Source organism: Aspergillus tubingensis (genome assembly GCF_013340325.1).
Source record: "Aspergillus tubingensis WU-2223L DNA, scaffold_12, whole genome shotgun sequence".
Taxonomy (NCBI): domain Eukaryota; kingdom Fungi; phylum Ascomycota; class Eurotiomycetes; order Eurotiales; family Aspergillaceae; genus Aspergillus; species Aspergillus tubingensis.
In genome coordinates this window covers 515,031-529,209 of record NW_023336286.1, presented here as the reverse complement: position 1 = coordinate 529,209, position 14,179 = coordinate 515,031, and the positions used below count along the sequence as shown (strand labels likewise).

General features: G+C 50.3%; 4 protein-coding genes across 4 annotated transcripts; 1 reads left to right on the top strand and 3 right to left on the bottom strand.

Annotated features, from left to right (window-relative positions):
- Positions 1-811: 811 nt before the first annotated feature.
- AtWU_10234 (peroxisomal biogenesis factor 3) lies at positions 812-2,629 on the bottom strand (the record flags this gene model as incomplete). Its single annotated transcript, XM_035505339.1, has 4 exons — positions 812-1,502; positions 1,563-1,959; positions 2,023-2,375; positions 2,472-2,629. 4 exons carry the CDS (start codon positions 2,627-2,629, stop codon positions 812-814), a joined length of 1,599 nt encoding a protein of 532 aa, XP_035361232.1.
- Positions 2,630-3,671: 1,042 nt separating this feature from the next.
- AtWU_10233 (autophagy-related protein 101) lies at positions 3,672-4,456 on the top strand (the record flags this gene model as incomplete). The annotated part of the gene is made up of 3 exons (XM_035505338.1): positions 3,672-3,750; positions 3,832-4,173; positions 4,269-4,456. The coding sequence occupies 3 exons, from the start codon at positions 3,672-3,674 to the stop codon at positions 4,454-4,456; spliced, it is 609 nt and encodes a 202-aa protein (XP_035361231.1).
- A 1,008-nt stretch (positions 4,457-5,464) lies between these two features.
- Positions 5,465-6,591, bottom strand: yop1 (putative membrane biogenesis protein (Yop1); the record flags this gene model as incomplete). Its single annotated transcript, XM_035505337.1, has 6 exons — positions 5,465-5,582; positions 5,645-5,702; positions 5,777-5,840; positions 5,972-5,980; positions 6,056-6,262; positions 6,538-6,591. The coding sequence occupies 6 exons, from the start codon at positions 6,589-6,591 to the stop codon at positions 5,465-5,467; spliced, it is 510 nt and encodes a 169-aa protein (XP_035361230.1).
- A 2,243-nt stretch (positions 6,592-8,834) lies between these two features.
- Positions 8,835-13,325, bottom strand: AtWU_10231 (putative RSC complex subunit (Sth1); the record flags this gene model as incomplete). The annotated part of the gene is made up of 4 exons (XM_035505336.1): positions 8,835-9,062; positions 9,116-12,834; positions 12,902-13,103; positions 13,233-13,325. 4 exons carry the CDS (start codon positions 13,323-13,325, stop codon positions 8,835-8,837), a joined length of 4,242 nt encoding a protein of 1,413 aa, XP_035361229.1.
- Between the last annotated feature and the right edge of the window lie 854 nt (positions 13,326-14,179).

Here is a 14,179-nt window from a genome sequence, read left to right as displayed (position 1 = left end):
CCTAGTCTAGAAGGAGCAGAGAGTAAGCAGTAGTAGAGAGTAGAGAGTAGGTATTTTTAAGCAACAGTCCAGCCATGGCCAACTAGTAGAAGATTAGTAGATAGTAGCCGTGCCAAACCCACCTTTTTCCCCGCAGATCCCTTCCTTCGCTAAGCTTATCTACCCCACAATCGGCAGTTCTCGAGCAGTTCGTTCCCTAAATTTCAGGCATAATAGAATGGAGTTATAGACATTGCAACGACAACAAAGTATCTGCGCGCTGTCGAAATTTCCTGCTTTCGGGCCACTACAAAATTCATAGGTTGCAACATAAGCCAAATGCACAATGGAGGTCCAATGAGAGAGCAAGAAGATATGGACCGTGTGGCACAGATGCCGTATCCAGTCTCACTACCTGCATAAGTGCGCAAATAGAACTAAGTCTCCGAAGCTGCTCGGAAAAGAGTGTCATGTCTGATCATTTGGGTCCATGCGTGGCACTGGCCAGCCACGTGCTGCCCTTCATTCGTCCCACGTCCCCCCCAACATCCTGAGGATCATTGTGGGGACGCGTACGATGGTACGTTCAACTTTCAATCTAGCAATATGCCCGCCCTTCCGGTAATGGTTCTAGAACACCCATAAACCATATAAGCTAGCTTGTCATAAATAATAAATACTCGCTACCACGAGCTATCATACAATCGTACTATCTCTCTCCCAGTCCGCGCCGAGAAGAGACTCCGGATAGATGAGGGACCATTTATGCCACAGATATTCCCGAAATTCTCCAACATTCTCTAGAAAGCCCACACACGATCACACACGGTCATTAGCTCGACGGTTGATCATCCACAGCCTTTCCCCATGCCTTCTCAAACGCTGAGTCATCGTCCACTGCTACGACTGATGCTCCTGGGGTAGGTTCTTCTTCGTTGGCATCCTCCTTCTCAATCATCTCTGGGGCAGGTGATGTAGGAACATCAAAGCCAGCCTCTGCTCCCGATGGCTGCGTCCTTGAATCGGTCCCAAGCAGCTCAGAGTCAAAGTTGGAGCTGTATATAACAGCCGCGAAGGCCTCTAGCTCTCGTACCCCCTGTTCAATGGAAGTCAGATACAGGTTTGGGGGAGCTGTTCCATTTCCGATCACATGAGCTTGTCGAGCCAGGACGGCCAACACATTTGCAAGCTTCGTTTTCGTGTCGGAGCCGTCAGCCGCGGGGACGACCGTGGCGACCGAGTCAAAGGACTGAGGAACAGACGTGGGCACCTGAGTGGACGATTTGAACGCATCGGCCTTGCATTGATCAATAAGAGTCTGGAAGCATTCGTTGTTGAGGAGTAACATAACACGAATGAAAGTCGGGGAGTCGATCAGATCGGCCGTCTCGTCCAGGAGATGGCGCAGCGACGCTGTCGTTTGAGGTGTCGCGGGTTCCGTCACTCCAAGAACCCCGGACTCCTGCAACAGATAGTCCTCCTCTTCTCGCGAGGGGAGCACATAAGATAACCACTTCCGATGCCTGTTAGATGAATAACGGGTCAGCATCCGGCCAGTGAGACTTGCTCATAAAAAAACGTACTTCCTGTCCTCCTCGGTCTTCCCCTCTATCTTCCCACGGACTTGCAGGATCAATTCCGACAGCTTGCTCAGCGAGATGTCCTCCCGGGGATTCAAAGGTCCAAAAACCTCCGTCACGGCGGCCTGCACCTCCTCCATCAACTGCTTCCAGCCTCGGTGAAGCAGCCACCAACTGAAGGCAAGGTATCTCCGGTTTGTCTCAAAGTCATGTCCCAATGTTTGCGTGAGGTCGTCATCATCATGATCCTCAAGTCGAATAGTTGAACCATCCGCAGGGGGTGTGGCCATGGAGATTACGCTGGAGAGGTAGTTGCGTCGGCCGAGCAGGTTAAGTTGAATTCGAGTGAAGATGGTCAGCAAGGTCAGGGTATAGATGAGCGTAAACGACCTAGTGATAGCTATGGATGGTCTGTTAGACTCCTCGGTTCCTGTAAAAAAAACGTCGATACGTGATAACTCACAGGTTATCTTGACCTCGTTCCACAGCTGGGTCTTGTTTCGCTTCGGACGTGGTGAGCCACCCCCCTCGATGGTCGACTCCCCTAATTGACTCGTACGGACAAAGCCATCGCTTTGGAAGCTAGACAAGCTACGCCGATCATCATCCGTTATACTTGGGCCCACCGAGCTTAGATCCGAGCCTGTTCCTTCGCCAGCGTTAAGACGAGCCAGTCGTTCTGCACGCTTCTTCTGGAGCTCCTTGGTCAATACTTCCACGGGAAGTGCTTCGAGAATATCCTCCGCCGCCGTCGGTAGTAGGGCTAGCACAGTATAGGTACAGTCGGTCTGGTTTTGTTCGAAGCGTCGCCGCAAGCTAGACAAGAGGCAATAGCCGTCAGTTACCGTTGTCGAGCACGCGAGCAGGTCACATCGATGAGATAAGTGGAGGTAAGGGAGGCCCATCACTTACTTCTCCCGAGCAATGCGGTCACTACTCATGCGCTCGCGCGCCTCTGAGATCTTGGACAGCAGGTACTGGCCTGCGAGATAGCCCGCTCCGATCACGCCAGCTCCGATCGCGAGGCCCTTGCGATTGCGCCGGAACCAGCGCTTAGTGGCACTGATCATTTTGGAGCAAAGAGGATCGGGAACAGTTTCTCAAATATATGGAGCAGTATAGTTCATCGTATGAAGTGAAATAGAAAGGAAGAAAAGGAATAATGGAGGTTGGGAATCACAAGGAAAGCCGAAGAGACGGCGTGAGTGATGGAAGAGCGACGGCAAGCACGGTCGGGGATCGAGGGTCCCTGAAGCGGCCTCGGCTAAAGAGCAGCCAGCAACACGTATGATCGTCACCAGCGGGTCAGGCTATGGCGGATGCGAGGATATATGGTGGTCTGTAGATTAGTAGTAGCCAGAAAGGAACGAGTGTGAGCTAGTTGTTGGGAAGGCCAAATGGCAATAGTTTGTGCCACTTCATCCCCGCAATTAGTTGCATCATCGTTATAAGTCACGGTGGTTCTACTCTTTTCATTTGCATCTCGGCCTGATTCTGTCCGACCATGAATGCGAACCAACCTTAGGCAGCCAGGCCAGTGCTGGCCAGGTACCGCCAATACCAGACATTACGGGTGCGGATGCCCCCTATCAGGGCTGATAAGGGATAAGGAGAACAGCCATCATACCGTCACAGGCGAGGGGCACCCCATCATTACATACACGCCATGACTCCCCATTATTCTTCCCTCCATCAACATCATCATCTCTATCTCTCTCTCTCTTTCTTTATCTTCTCTCTCTTTCTCCTCCATATATAGCACCCCCTCTCTCACCTTCACAATCATAAAATACACATGGATTGTATCCCCAGCAGATCATGCCTCCCTCATAACCCGTTCTCCATGTCAACCTCTCCACACCGGTCCTAGTCAATCAATCCCGCTCTGTCCCCCTCCCCCGAACGCCAGCGTCATCGTCATCACCGGTTCCCACCCCTTCAACCCCAGACTTGATCTGATCCATCCTTCGACTAAACACCTCGGAACCTCTTCCCCACTAGACAGCTCAGCTCCCACTCAACTGGACAGTCACTTGTTGCCTGTCGATCGCTGAGTTCAGTTAATTTACTCTACACATACATAGGGTGGCACCGGTCGCTATCCCCATCAAGATGGAGCCCCGCAAAACGCCCCCGGAGTACTTTCTGGAGATCTTCGCAGATACAACCAACGTCCGCGACGTGTTAAAAGGTGAATCAGTTCTTCTCTTCATTGAACCTTTCTCCGTACAACTACAAAGCCTAAATACTAACATTCTCTCTCCACAACCAGGTATCCTCAACACCATCTTCTTCCACCGATACTTCCCCTCCATTCGCCCCATCACCTTCGACGTCCTCGACTTTACCCTCCCCGCCATCAACGACGTAGACCTCGAAACCCTCATCGACTCCCGCGTGAGTTCCCTCGTCCGCCAGCACTCCTCAGCAGCCAGCGCCCCCGATGGCGGTGGTGGCGGGGGTGTCCGGGCCCGAATGGCTGTGGAATTCTACGAAAAGCGACGTCGACGACCGGGAATTTGGTTTGGCGGACTATCAGGGAAGGGCGAGGAAGAAGTATGCTGGGAAGTGTGGAATTTGGATGTGACGATAGCCACTCCTCGAACAGAGTCTGGTATGGACGCAACCCAAACCCCCACACTCAACGCCCATCCGCCAAGCTATTACCTCTCTCTCCCTCCTGTACTGACATGTGATTGCCGGGTCTAGAACGCGCCAAAGTGCGCAAAGCCATGGAGAATATGCTACAGAAAGCCGTCCTGAAGATTTTAGCCGTGGTTAGCCGCGATAAGGAGCACATTCCCCCGATTACTACGAGTGATTCGAATCCGTTTCCTTATCGCGTGGTTCTGAACCCCAGATCGGATGGTTGGCAGAATCGCTTCGGGTTATACTGATGCAGGCTAACCCTCCTATCCCTATTTTCCTCTACTACTTCTTTCCTCCCAATCACACACACTCTCTCTCTCACAAAAGATGTGCCCAGGCTACGGTTACCTGGACGCGAATATTGCTATGACATACATGAAAAACGATGCGCAGGGCAGGGCTGGCGCGGCAGGGCGCACATCTGGGTTTACTATGGAATGCTACCTATGTGCTTTGCCCAGGAGTAGCCCGCCGCCGCCACCACCACCCTGGTCTATTGATTTCCATTCCGGCGTCGGTGGCGTCCACAACTACATCAACCAGCTTTGATTCTCTTGCAAGTGTATTTTACCCGCTTTCTTTGCCCCTTTTCAACATGACGTCCGTCTCCTTCAGATTTCGATCCAGAGGATGAAATGTTTCTTATACCCCCCTCATATCCACCACTTACATTTCCCGTTCATCTTCGACAGAGAAGAGAAGAGACAAGGAAGGAATGGATGAATGAATGACCAGAGGGTCAAGTCAAATCAAGTCATTGACAATTGCTCAATTTTACCAAGAAAACGGAGGCATAATGCATCAAAGTATAGCTATAATAATGATAATAATACCACACAGCTATGGGGGGAGAGAGAGCACGGTGGGTGTCCTCTCCCTTTCCAAACCAACCAGTCAACGCAAAAAGATTCAACACGCAATTCTACTTAGATTCAAGTCATGGCAACAAAATGGTACAGCATGAAAAAAGCAACCACACACACACAAGGATAGCCCAATTCTCGCCTGACAAGGCTCAAAGTATCGTATCGTATCAATCAATCAATCAGTCCATCAATCACACCGCCTCATCCAGTTACATCGAATATTTTTCCAAACATATCGGCATTGCAAAATTATCCCGGAGGGAAGTCTTTCGTATTGCCTTTGTTTTGCAAAATTTCCCCCAAAAACATAAACCGAGACACAGTCAAGTGACTCTGTGAGTTGATCGAGATCAAGTCACAGATTCACCCCGGACTTCACGGTTTAGCTATTTACTGGTCCTTGGCGGCAGCCTCGGCCTGAGCGCGGAGGTTGGCCGAGGTGGAACCGCCCTGGAAGAAGCGGCCGAGCACGGGCTGGATGAAGGAGTGGAAGACAATTTGGGCACCGCTGGAGAAGAGGGTTAGTTGAGTTCTTGGTAATTGCGTGACTGCGGGAGGTGGATAGCTTACTTGGTCTGGGGGAGAGACATCCAGAGGACAAGGGCGAACTTGAAGATGTAGTAGAAGGCTGTATTGTAGAGTCGCGATCAGTTCATGAACGTTCCACTGCCACTAATCACATCAACCATTGCGAATACTTACGGAACCAGTAGGGAGCAGAGATGGCGCTCTCAACGACGGTGAAGAAAGCGTAAACAACCCAGTACTAGAAGAATCACATGCCAATCAGTATAACCGCTAGCTGACGAATGCACCTTGTCACGTGCAGAAAGATAACCTAGGCGTATGAAACACCCGAGTTATATCGAGATAACGGAGGGATCACGAGTAACATACCGTCAACCACTAAACGCAGAAACACGATCATCAGCACAATTTTTATCTTCAATAAATAGTAGGAAATGAAGAGATAGAGCATACCTGCGTGTCATCGGCCTTTCCGGCGGTGAACAGAGCGTTCAGGGAGTAGTATCCAGGGATGAGGAAACCAGCGAGGTTGACGAGGAATTCACCGGCGATGTTGAAGAAGACCAGGAAGAAGTAGATGCCGACGAGGCCAAGGATCACGTAGACCTTGGGGACGGAGGTCTGACGCTCCAAGTTGTTGAGGACAGGGTACTTGGAGAGCTAAAGTGTGAAGAAGAGGAGATGGTTAGTTTTAGCTTCGAAACTGGCGGCGGCTGAGAAATATGGGAAGTAGGCAGAAATCGGAGAACAACAACACAACTTCATCCCCATCCCCCCCAGCTGCGAGGAATCCATTCCGCGACAAACAAACATTGTAAGACAGGAAGGGAAAAGGCTGATACAATGCCGACAGGAAGGAACCTCATCGCAGACCGATTGGGGGGGTGGACAGGGAGGAATAGGACACAAAACCAGAAAACGCACACACGACTTACCTCCTTGTCGAGCTGGGCAATGGCGTGCTGAGCACGATCCTGGAAAGAGGCCATTCTGGAGGGAAAATGAAGATAGCAGAAGCTGTACTAAGAGAAGAATGAAAGATATTGCTTCGTAAACTCTTGAGAAAGGGACAGCGAGAGTCGGATTCGGTCGTTATCAGGGCGCGGCAGAGGGAGAAGAGGAGGACGAACGAGCAGGTGAGATTCGAAAGGACGAGCTGGCGGTTACGGAACCGCCAGCCGGGATGACGGTGGGGTCACGTGATGGGCTCATGACGTCGAGGGCTGGCCATTTGATTGTCCCCAGATGACGTTCCAGCAGGGCAATCTGTTTGACCGGAATAGTAGCAGATGAGAGAGTTAATCATCACAGGGTGGATCAGATGGGGATGTTGGTCGTGTGCTTGATTTCTTATGATTTTACCCTTTTTTCTACTTATACAGGGTATGTATGAGTTCTGGAGGGAATTACTTTCCAGACAATTCGATTGATACACTCGGTATCAGCGATGTACTGCTAGTAAGTACTATAGTGTATGTTACGGGGGGTCTCGTCCGGGCCCCGACGGCAGGGCTTTTTTTCCTTTCTGTGCAGCGCTTTTTTTTCTCTCTTCTGCTTTGGGGCTCCACTGGGGCTGGATTTATCCCTCACATTAAATAGTGAGTTATTGATTAATATTAGTTATTGGACGACTCTGATATGGCTATACATAGTACTTATATCTACTGTTTTATTTCCCAACATATGTGTGAGTACACTATCCCGATGTTGAATCATAGTAGAGAAACACTCCAACCACCAAAAAGTATCTTATAAGTAGGTCGTAGATAGAGAAGTGTATCTATCTTCCGACCAGGACACAAAATTTAGGGCCTGCTTGAACCTAGTACCAGTAGTAGTAACTAAGGAAGTAGGTACATGAATTCTGCATCTGCATCCATCCCCATCAACCAATAATCGAACCTCCTTCTCCTCCCCAGTAATAAAGCCCACCTTCTATACATAGTTTAGAGAGAGAAAGAAATCAACCCGGGAGAAAGAGAGGAAGATCCATTCCCGTCCCCATCCAAAGATCGAACGAATCCCGATCGCCTACCAAAGTTCAGACTGGTTGATACGTAACAAGATCTGCAGTGCATCCAACAAAACAATCCATTCCCACACAGGTCGGAATGCAACTATCTATCTATCTTTCTATCTACTTTCTGTAGGTGTGGAAATTCTCTAAAAGAGAGAAACACTTAGGTAACTATAATATCAATAGAAGGTGTCATGGTTTTCTAGAATTATTCTAGACAACAGGATCTTGTGGAAAGAAGTGGATTATCGTGTTTATGTTTGTGTTTGTGTGTGGGCGGAATTAGTTTCCATTCTGTCCATACAATGTACTATCCCACCATCCATAAGCCTGTGAACCTGATAGGCAGAGAGGTATTCAGCTAATGAGTTAGCGAACCACGCTTTGCTTTTCACTTCCTTTCTGGAAACAGGCTGAAACGCGAAGAACTATGGTAAAAATATGTGTCTCCAATTTCAATGTGTAGCTTGTTGCTGTGCCAAGTTGTTTCTTATGGTGTGAGTGAGCATCTTGCGACCGAGCTACAAAGCACAAAACCGACCATTGTAATCAAATAAATCCGAGCTGCTTGGAAATACACAATGGCAAGTGTATAATGATAGTATTTCTCTTTGTCGGTATCTCACAATCAATCTGTCTACCCTCGTAGCTATAGAATTCCACCCGGCATAATTTTGCACACCCCAACATCAAACATGGTACATTACGTAGGGCTACATTGACCGTCGCTAATAAATCACATAGTTGAAGATCCAATTACAACCAATGTCATCTTCAAAAGCGAGACTCCCCCTGGCAGGCAGAACCCTCCCGGCCGAGCCCGAAGTGACAGTGAAAGATCCACGACCTGCCCGGTCTAGACATCATCGGCACTCAAATGAGGAAAATGGTAAAAGAGAGAGGAAGAAAATAAACAGGTGTAGTAATAGAAAATTCGAAGAGGATCCCGGGGAGAGAAAAGTAAAAGGAGAAATCGCTCGTCTTCAAATCGAATAGAGCAGTGCGCCATCAACCATCGTCCATCCCCAGCCACCAAAAGGTCACAGGAACGCCATCCACAGAGCAAAAAGTCGGTAGGGAAAAAAATGGGGGCATATCAAAGACAGATCAAAACAGCATAGAATGTAATGTGCAGGTATTCGAAGTTTTTGCAACACGTTAAACCATGTCAAGAAATAACAGCCACTATGTCTTCACCAACGTCTATTAGCAATGTCAATCAGTCTCACTGACGCCATTGCCGGCTCCTGCAGCCGCAGCGTTATCTCGGTTGCCGCTATTAAACGTGAGCTTCAGCTTTGGCGTAGCAACCGCTGAAGGTGTTTCGGCCCCCGAGGCTGCAGCAGTCGACTGATCATTTCCGCCTTGTCCACCCAGGTCATCGTAGTTGGCAAACTGTGGGTAGCCTTCGGTCTCCTTCTGGAGCTCCGCCAAACATTTTGCCTAGGCAATGTTAGTCGCTGCTCAATCTCGTCTGCTTACAGATGTCTACTCACCTCGATATCATTGGCATCCTGGAACAGGATGCTGCCATCCTCGTTGTAAGTCCGGGCATTTTGGCAAAGGAGATGGATGTCATTTCGGAAGTCCTTCAGGCTCTGATACTCCTCACGGTTGATCTTCTTCTTGATCATATCCATGGCGATCGGATTCTGAATGACCATGTAATAGTCGGGATAGTGCGACTTGGGCGGTGGCTTCATGAATGGCTCAATGATGGACCGCGTAACAGGGCCATCCTCACTGTCTGATGAATCGGCCGGCAGCTCCGCCTCCATATCCATTAACGCTTGGTATACGGTGTTGACAATGCGCTGCAGGGTGGCACGATCCTCAGGCGACAGCGTCTCGACTGGCTTGGCTTGTCTTCCCCTCTTCCGCTTTGGCTGAGGCGTTTCCTCCACTACCTCCTCAGCCTTGCGCTTCGGAGCGGGACCCCTGCGACGCTTCTTCGGCTGAGGTGTCTCGGAGTTCTCGCGGGAAGGTTCCGGTGAAGAATCACCCACTGTCTTCTTTTGACGCTTCTCCTTATTGACCCGACGCCGCTCGACCCTCGCCTCCTTCCGAGCGATAGCATCCTCGATCGTGTCATCATCCGCATCGACAGCCATAAGCCATTGTTCCTCAGTAAGACCATCATCATACCGGGTAATCTTGCGTTCACGTGCACCGCGACCAGCTAACTCGACATCGACCTCCTCAGTTACCGGGTTATCCTCCGTAAGATAGATATCGGGCAACTCTTCTTCGCACATCAGACGAGGGTACTTGTGACCAGAACCGTACGGTACGGTCTTCTGTCGGTCTTTATCAATACGCTGGAAAGTAGTCAACTCCTCGTCAGACCGCGCCATAATTTCGTTCAAATCATCATCATCCATTTCTTCCTGATCACCAATCTGATCAGCAGCCTCGGCAGTCTCCAAAAGCGTCCGCAGCAAAGCGTCACGCTCCTCGTTGGTAGACTTGTTGTCGAACTTTCCTGCTTGGATGACCTTGCCATCCATATCAAGCTTGAACTGAGCACGCTCCAAAATCTTCTCCTCAACTGAGTTGGAACTGATCAGACGCAAGATGCGAACCTCATTCTTTTGGCCGATACGATGCGCACGATCCTGGGCTTGCAAATCCTGGTGAGGGTTCCAATCAGAATCGAAAATGATGACGGTATCGGCGGACTGAAGATTGAGACCCAAACCTCCCGCACGTGTGGATAGCAGGAAGCAGAAATATTCCGAGTCCGGGGCGTTGAACAATTTCAACAGATCGGATCGATCGTCTGACTTGGTGGATCCGTCAAGACGGAGATACTTCAATCCACGAAGACGCAAGAAGTCTTCCATGATGTTCATGATCTGGGTCATCTGGAAGAACATCAGGACGCGATGGCCAGTAGCCCGGAACTTGGGCAAAATCCGATCCAAAAGCTCGAATTTACCAGCAGTACGCCAAATCAGATCATTGGTTCCTCGTCCAGGGTTCATCTGGTCTTCCACTGGCTCAAAAACGAAGGGATGGTTGCAGAGTTTTCGCAACTGCATCAGCATGTTGCTGAGACCACGCATACCGGTCTTACCTCCCTTGCCATCGCTGACGGCCATCTTGTTATGTGTAACAAGCTGCCTGTACAGCTTGGCCTGCAATGCAGAGAAACGACACTTGATGACCCTCTCTTGCTTGTCAGGAAGATCTTTCTCGACATCCTTCTTCAGACGTCTCAGCAGGAAGGGCCGCAGAACCTTGTGAAGACGACGAATCACCAGCAGTTGTTCTTCTTCGCTCAGTTCCATACGATCTTGTCCACCTGTGTTGGCAAAAGGCGTGTTGAACCACTCATCAAACGACTTGACAGACTTGAAGATATTGGGCAAAACAAAGTTCAGCAGGGCCCACAGCTCAGGAAGGTTGTTTTGCAAGGGTGTACCGGTCAAAATGAGACGGTAACGGCTAGTGTAGTATTGTGAAAGTGTGCTGCTCAGCTTGGACTGGGTATTCTTCATACGATGACCTTCATCAACAATCATGTGAGTCCACTTGATCTTGCTCAGAATCGGACGATCCTTGATGATGTACTCGTAGGTCGTCAACAGAACCTGGAAGTTACCCCAACGAATCTGTTGCTGCTGTTGCTTACGGGCATTCGGGGGTCCCTTGTAGACAACACGAAAAACGGACGGCGCCCACTTCTCAAACTCAAGATTCCAGTTGGTAAGGGTACTGAGAGGGACGATGACGAGGAAGGGACCATTATTCTTCTTCCTCTCGATGATGTAAGTGATTAAACTGATGGTCTGGATGGTCTTTCCGAGACCCATCTCATCAGCTAGAATACCGTTGAGGTTGTTGTTGTAAAGGGAAATCATCCACTGCAGACCCTTCATCTGGTACTCCTTAAGTGTACCACCGACAAGGATACTAGGTTGAACAGTCACCTCCTCCTTGATGCGATGTGCAACAGCATAGTAATCGATCTTCTTCTTTCCGTCGCCTTCATCTTCGCTTCCGGAGGCAATCTCCTCTTCTTCATCTTCTTCGAAGAACTGGTCTTCTTCGCCATAGCGCTCGGCCAGACTTCGTTGTTGCTCCCGAACCGAGGCAGCAAGCTGCTTAAGGAAGTTGTCGGTCTGCTTAAGAAGGTGAGAGATACGAGAATCCTTAGCCTGTCCGAGCAGCTTGAGATACGTTTCCTCATCGTTGGCCTTAAGAGCCTGGAGACGTTGCTTGGCGGTACGCTCCACACGTCTCTGTTCTTCACGCTCCATGTGCTGGTGGTGCTGAAGCATAGCACGGCCCAGTTTCTGCATACGAGTGCGCTGTTGGGCAGCAGCAGTCTGCAACTCGGCACCATGAGTAAGGATAGCCTGGAGATGATCATACTGCTTGCGCTTTTCTCTCGTTTCGCGGGCATCGCGCTGCTGTTTCTCCAACTTCTCGGTAATCCGAGCCTCCCGTAGTGATTGCTTCTTCATACGGCGATGACTCGAACGGTTCGCAGTCATTCCTAGATTGTCAAAATGGAACATCTCATTCTGAATCTGCTTCCGAAAAAGGCGTTGTTTCGGTAAAAGATTCAGCATCTTGTATTCGATAAGGGCCTTGAGTTTCACAGAATCGTCGCCAGTGGCGGTATCGCTCTGGCTAGAATCCCACGCGCCAATATTGGTAGGAAGCTCGGCCAACTCCGCCTTTCGTGCGTTGATTCTGTTGTAGAGGGCTATTTCGCGTTCCTCGCGCACTTGCTCGAGGTCAATTCCAGGTGGCATCAAGGCGGGAATACGCATGCGGTTGGCGCGGGAGGCGTGGTCGGTAAAGCTGACAGACTTGGGTATCAGGTCGTAAGGCGACTGGAAGTTCTGATAGAAATCTTTGTGCTGAGGAGCCTCTGTTGTAGCTGCAGGCTGATCAGGCTTGCTCTGAGCAGTAGCTTCCAAGACGCCTTCCGCTGCCGCAACATTCTCGGACGGAGCAGGAGTCTCCTGCTTCTTCGAAGGGAAAAGTTGCTGCTGAACGCGAGCCGGGATCGGGAGGTTCTTCGATAGCATCTTGAAAGCTAGGATTTGGTTCCTAAGCGTTGCAAGCTGCTCAGCAGAGAAACTGTTTCCAGTTCCAGCCGCGCCCTTCTGGGGTGCGCCCTGGGTTGCAGGCTGTTGACCACCTGTCGCGCTAGCATCTGGTATATTGGTATTCGTCGCGTTGGGAATGGAATTGTTGCGACCTACGATAGTTCCGAGTCAGTGAGCAAGCCATCAATGTTATATACGATAATAGGAGATGGGACGTACCATTCATGCCATTCGCAGCGACAGCCTCGGTATTCGAGCCATTGAGCTGCTGCTGACGTTGCTGCACCTGCAACTGCTGCTGTTGCATTTGCCTCTGTTTGTGGTAGGCTTGTTGCCGCTGGAAGGCTGATAGAAGATTGTGGGCCTTGAGGTATTCAGGATCATCATGGCGAACGCCTTGTTCCTGCATCTGTTTGAATTTCTATTGAGGAGCCATGTCAGAAGATTTTACATTTGAAAGCCAATTGATTATATACTGAGAGAAAAGAAAGCAAGTAGGATAGAAGGGCGAAGTGATGGTAGTGCTTCCACAAGGGACGGAAAAGCATACCTGGAAGACCTCTTGGATTTGTTGTTGCGTGATGTTTGGCGGCAACGACATGTTTCCAGCCGCCATACTGGGTGCTGACTGGAGAGAAGCCATGGTTTAGCGCGTGGTGGACGTAGTCATAAGCGAAACGACACGCTGGGGGGCGACGTGGAAGCGACCTGGATGCGACAGGCCCCGAACAAGCGCCTAGGGAAACACGTGGGAATTGAGGACGGCGAGGGTAAATGGCAATTCGCGCAGGGAAGGGCGATCGAGTGCGCTAAATTACTGATGTGGAGGGATGGGGGGCTCCTTATGTCGATGAATGCGACTGGTAGCGGCCTGTATCTGGACCTAGGCGACAAGTTTCGTGATGTTTGGACCAAGCCGGGGGAGACACAGGGCGGTAGGCGACAAAACAGGAGAATCAGGAAGAAGGGGGAAGGGGGTGTAGAACACGAGGATGTAGGGGTAGAAAGGACCCCAGACGGAGGGGCCGCGTTGGAAAAGGCGCGTGGAAGGCCAGTCTGGATGAAATGGAGATGGAGGGGACGGGGCTTTCGCGACTTTCCGTGCTGGTCGGGGAAACTGGCGGTGCTCAGCCTGTGCCTGTAACGAGGAGAGGCAGGCGGCGAGACGTTGGAAGAAGATTTCGTGCCGGGTCACGTGCATTCACTTCCCGCGCCCGTCGCTGACTCAGCTTGGCCTGCTCGCCGGCATACCCGCCTTGGGACTAGCGTCGTGCCCGCCCTCGGCACTCCGCGCTAACATCGGGATACTACGTTAAGGCTAGACTATTCGTGAGGTGCGTATACGAATACGCCAGCATCAAACGCCGATGACTTGATTAAGGCCTATCCCAAGGGCTAAATAATTTACACTACCAACCCGGTCTAAAAAAGAAGAAAAAAAGAAATGCCTTATCCCTTATCCCTTATGCACCAACACGTCTGTGCAATCATCCACCA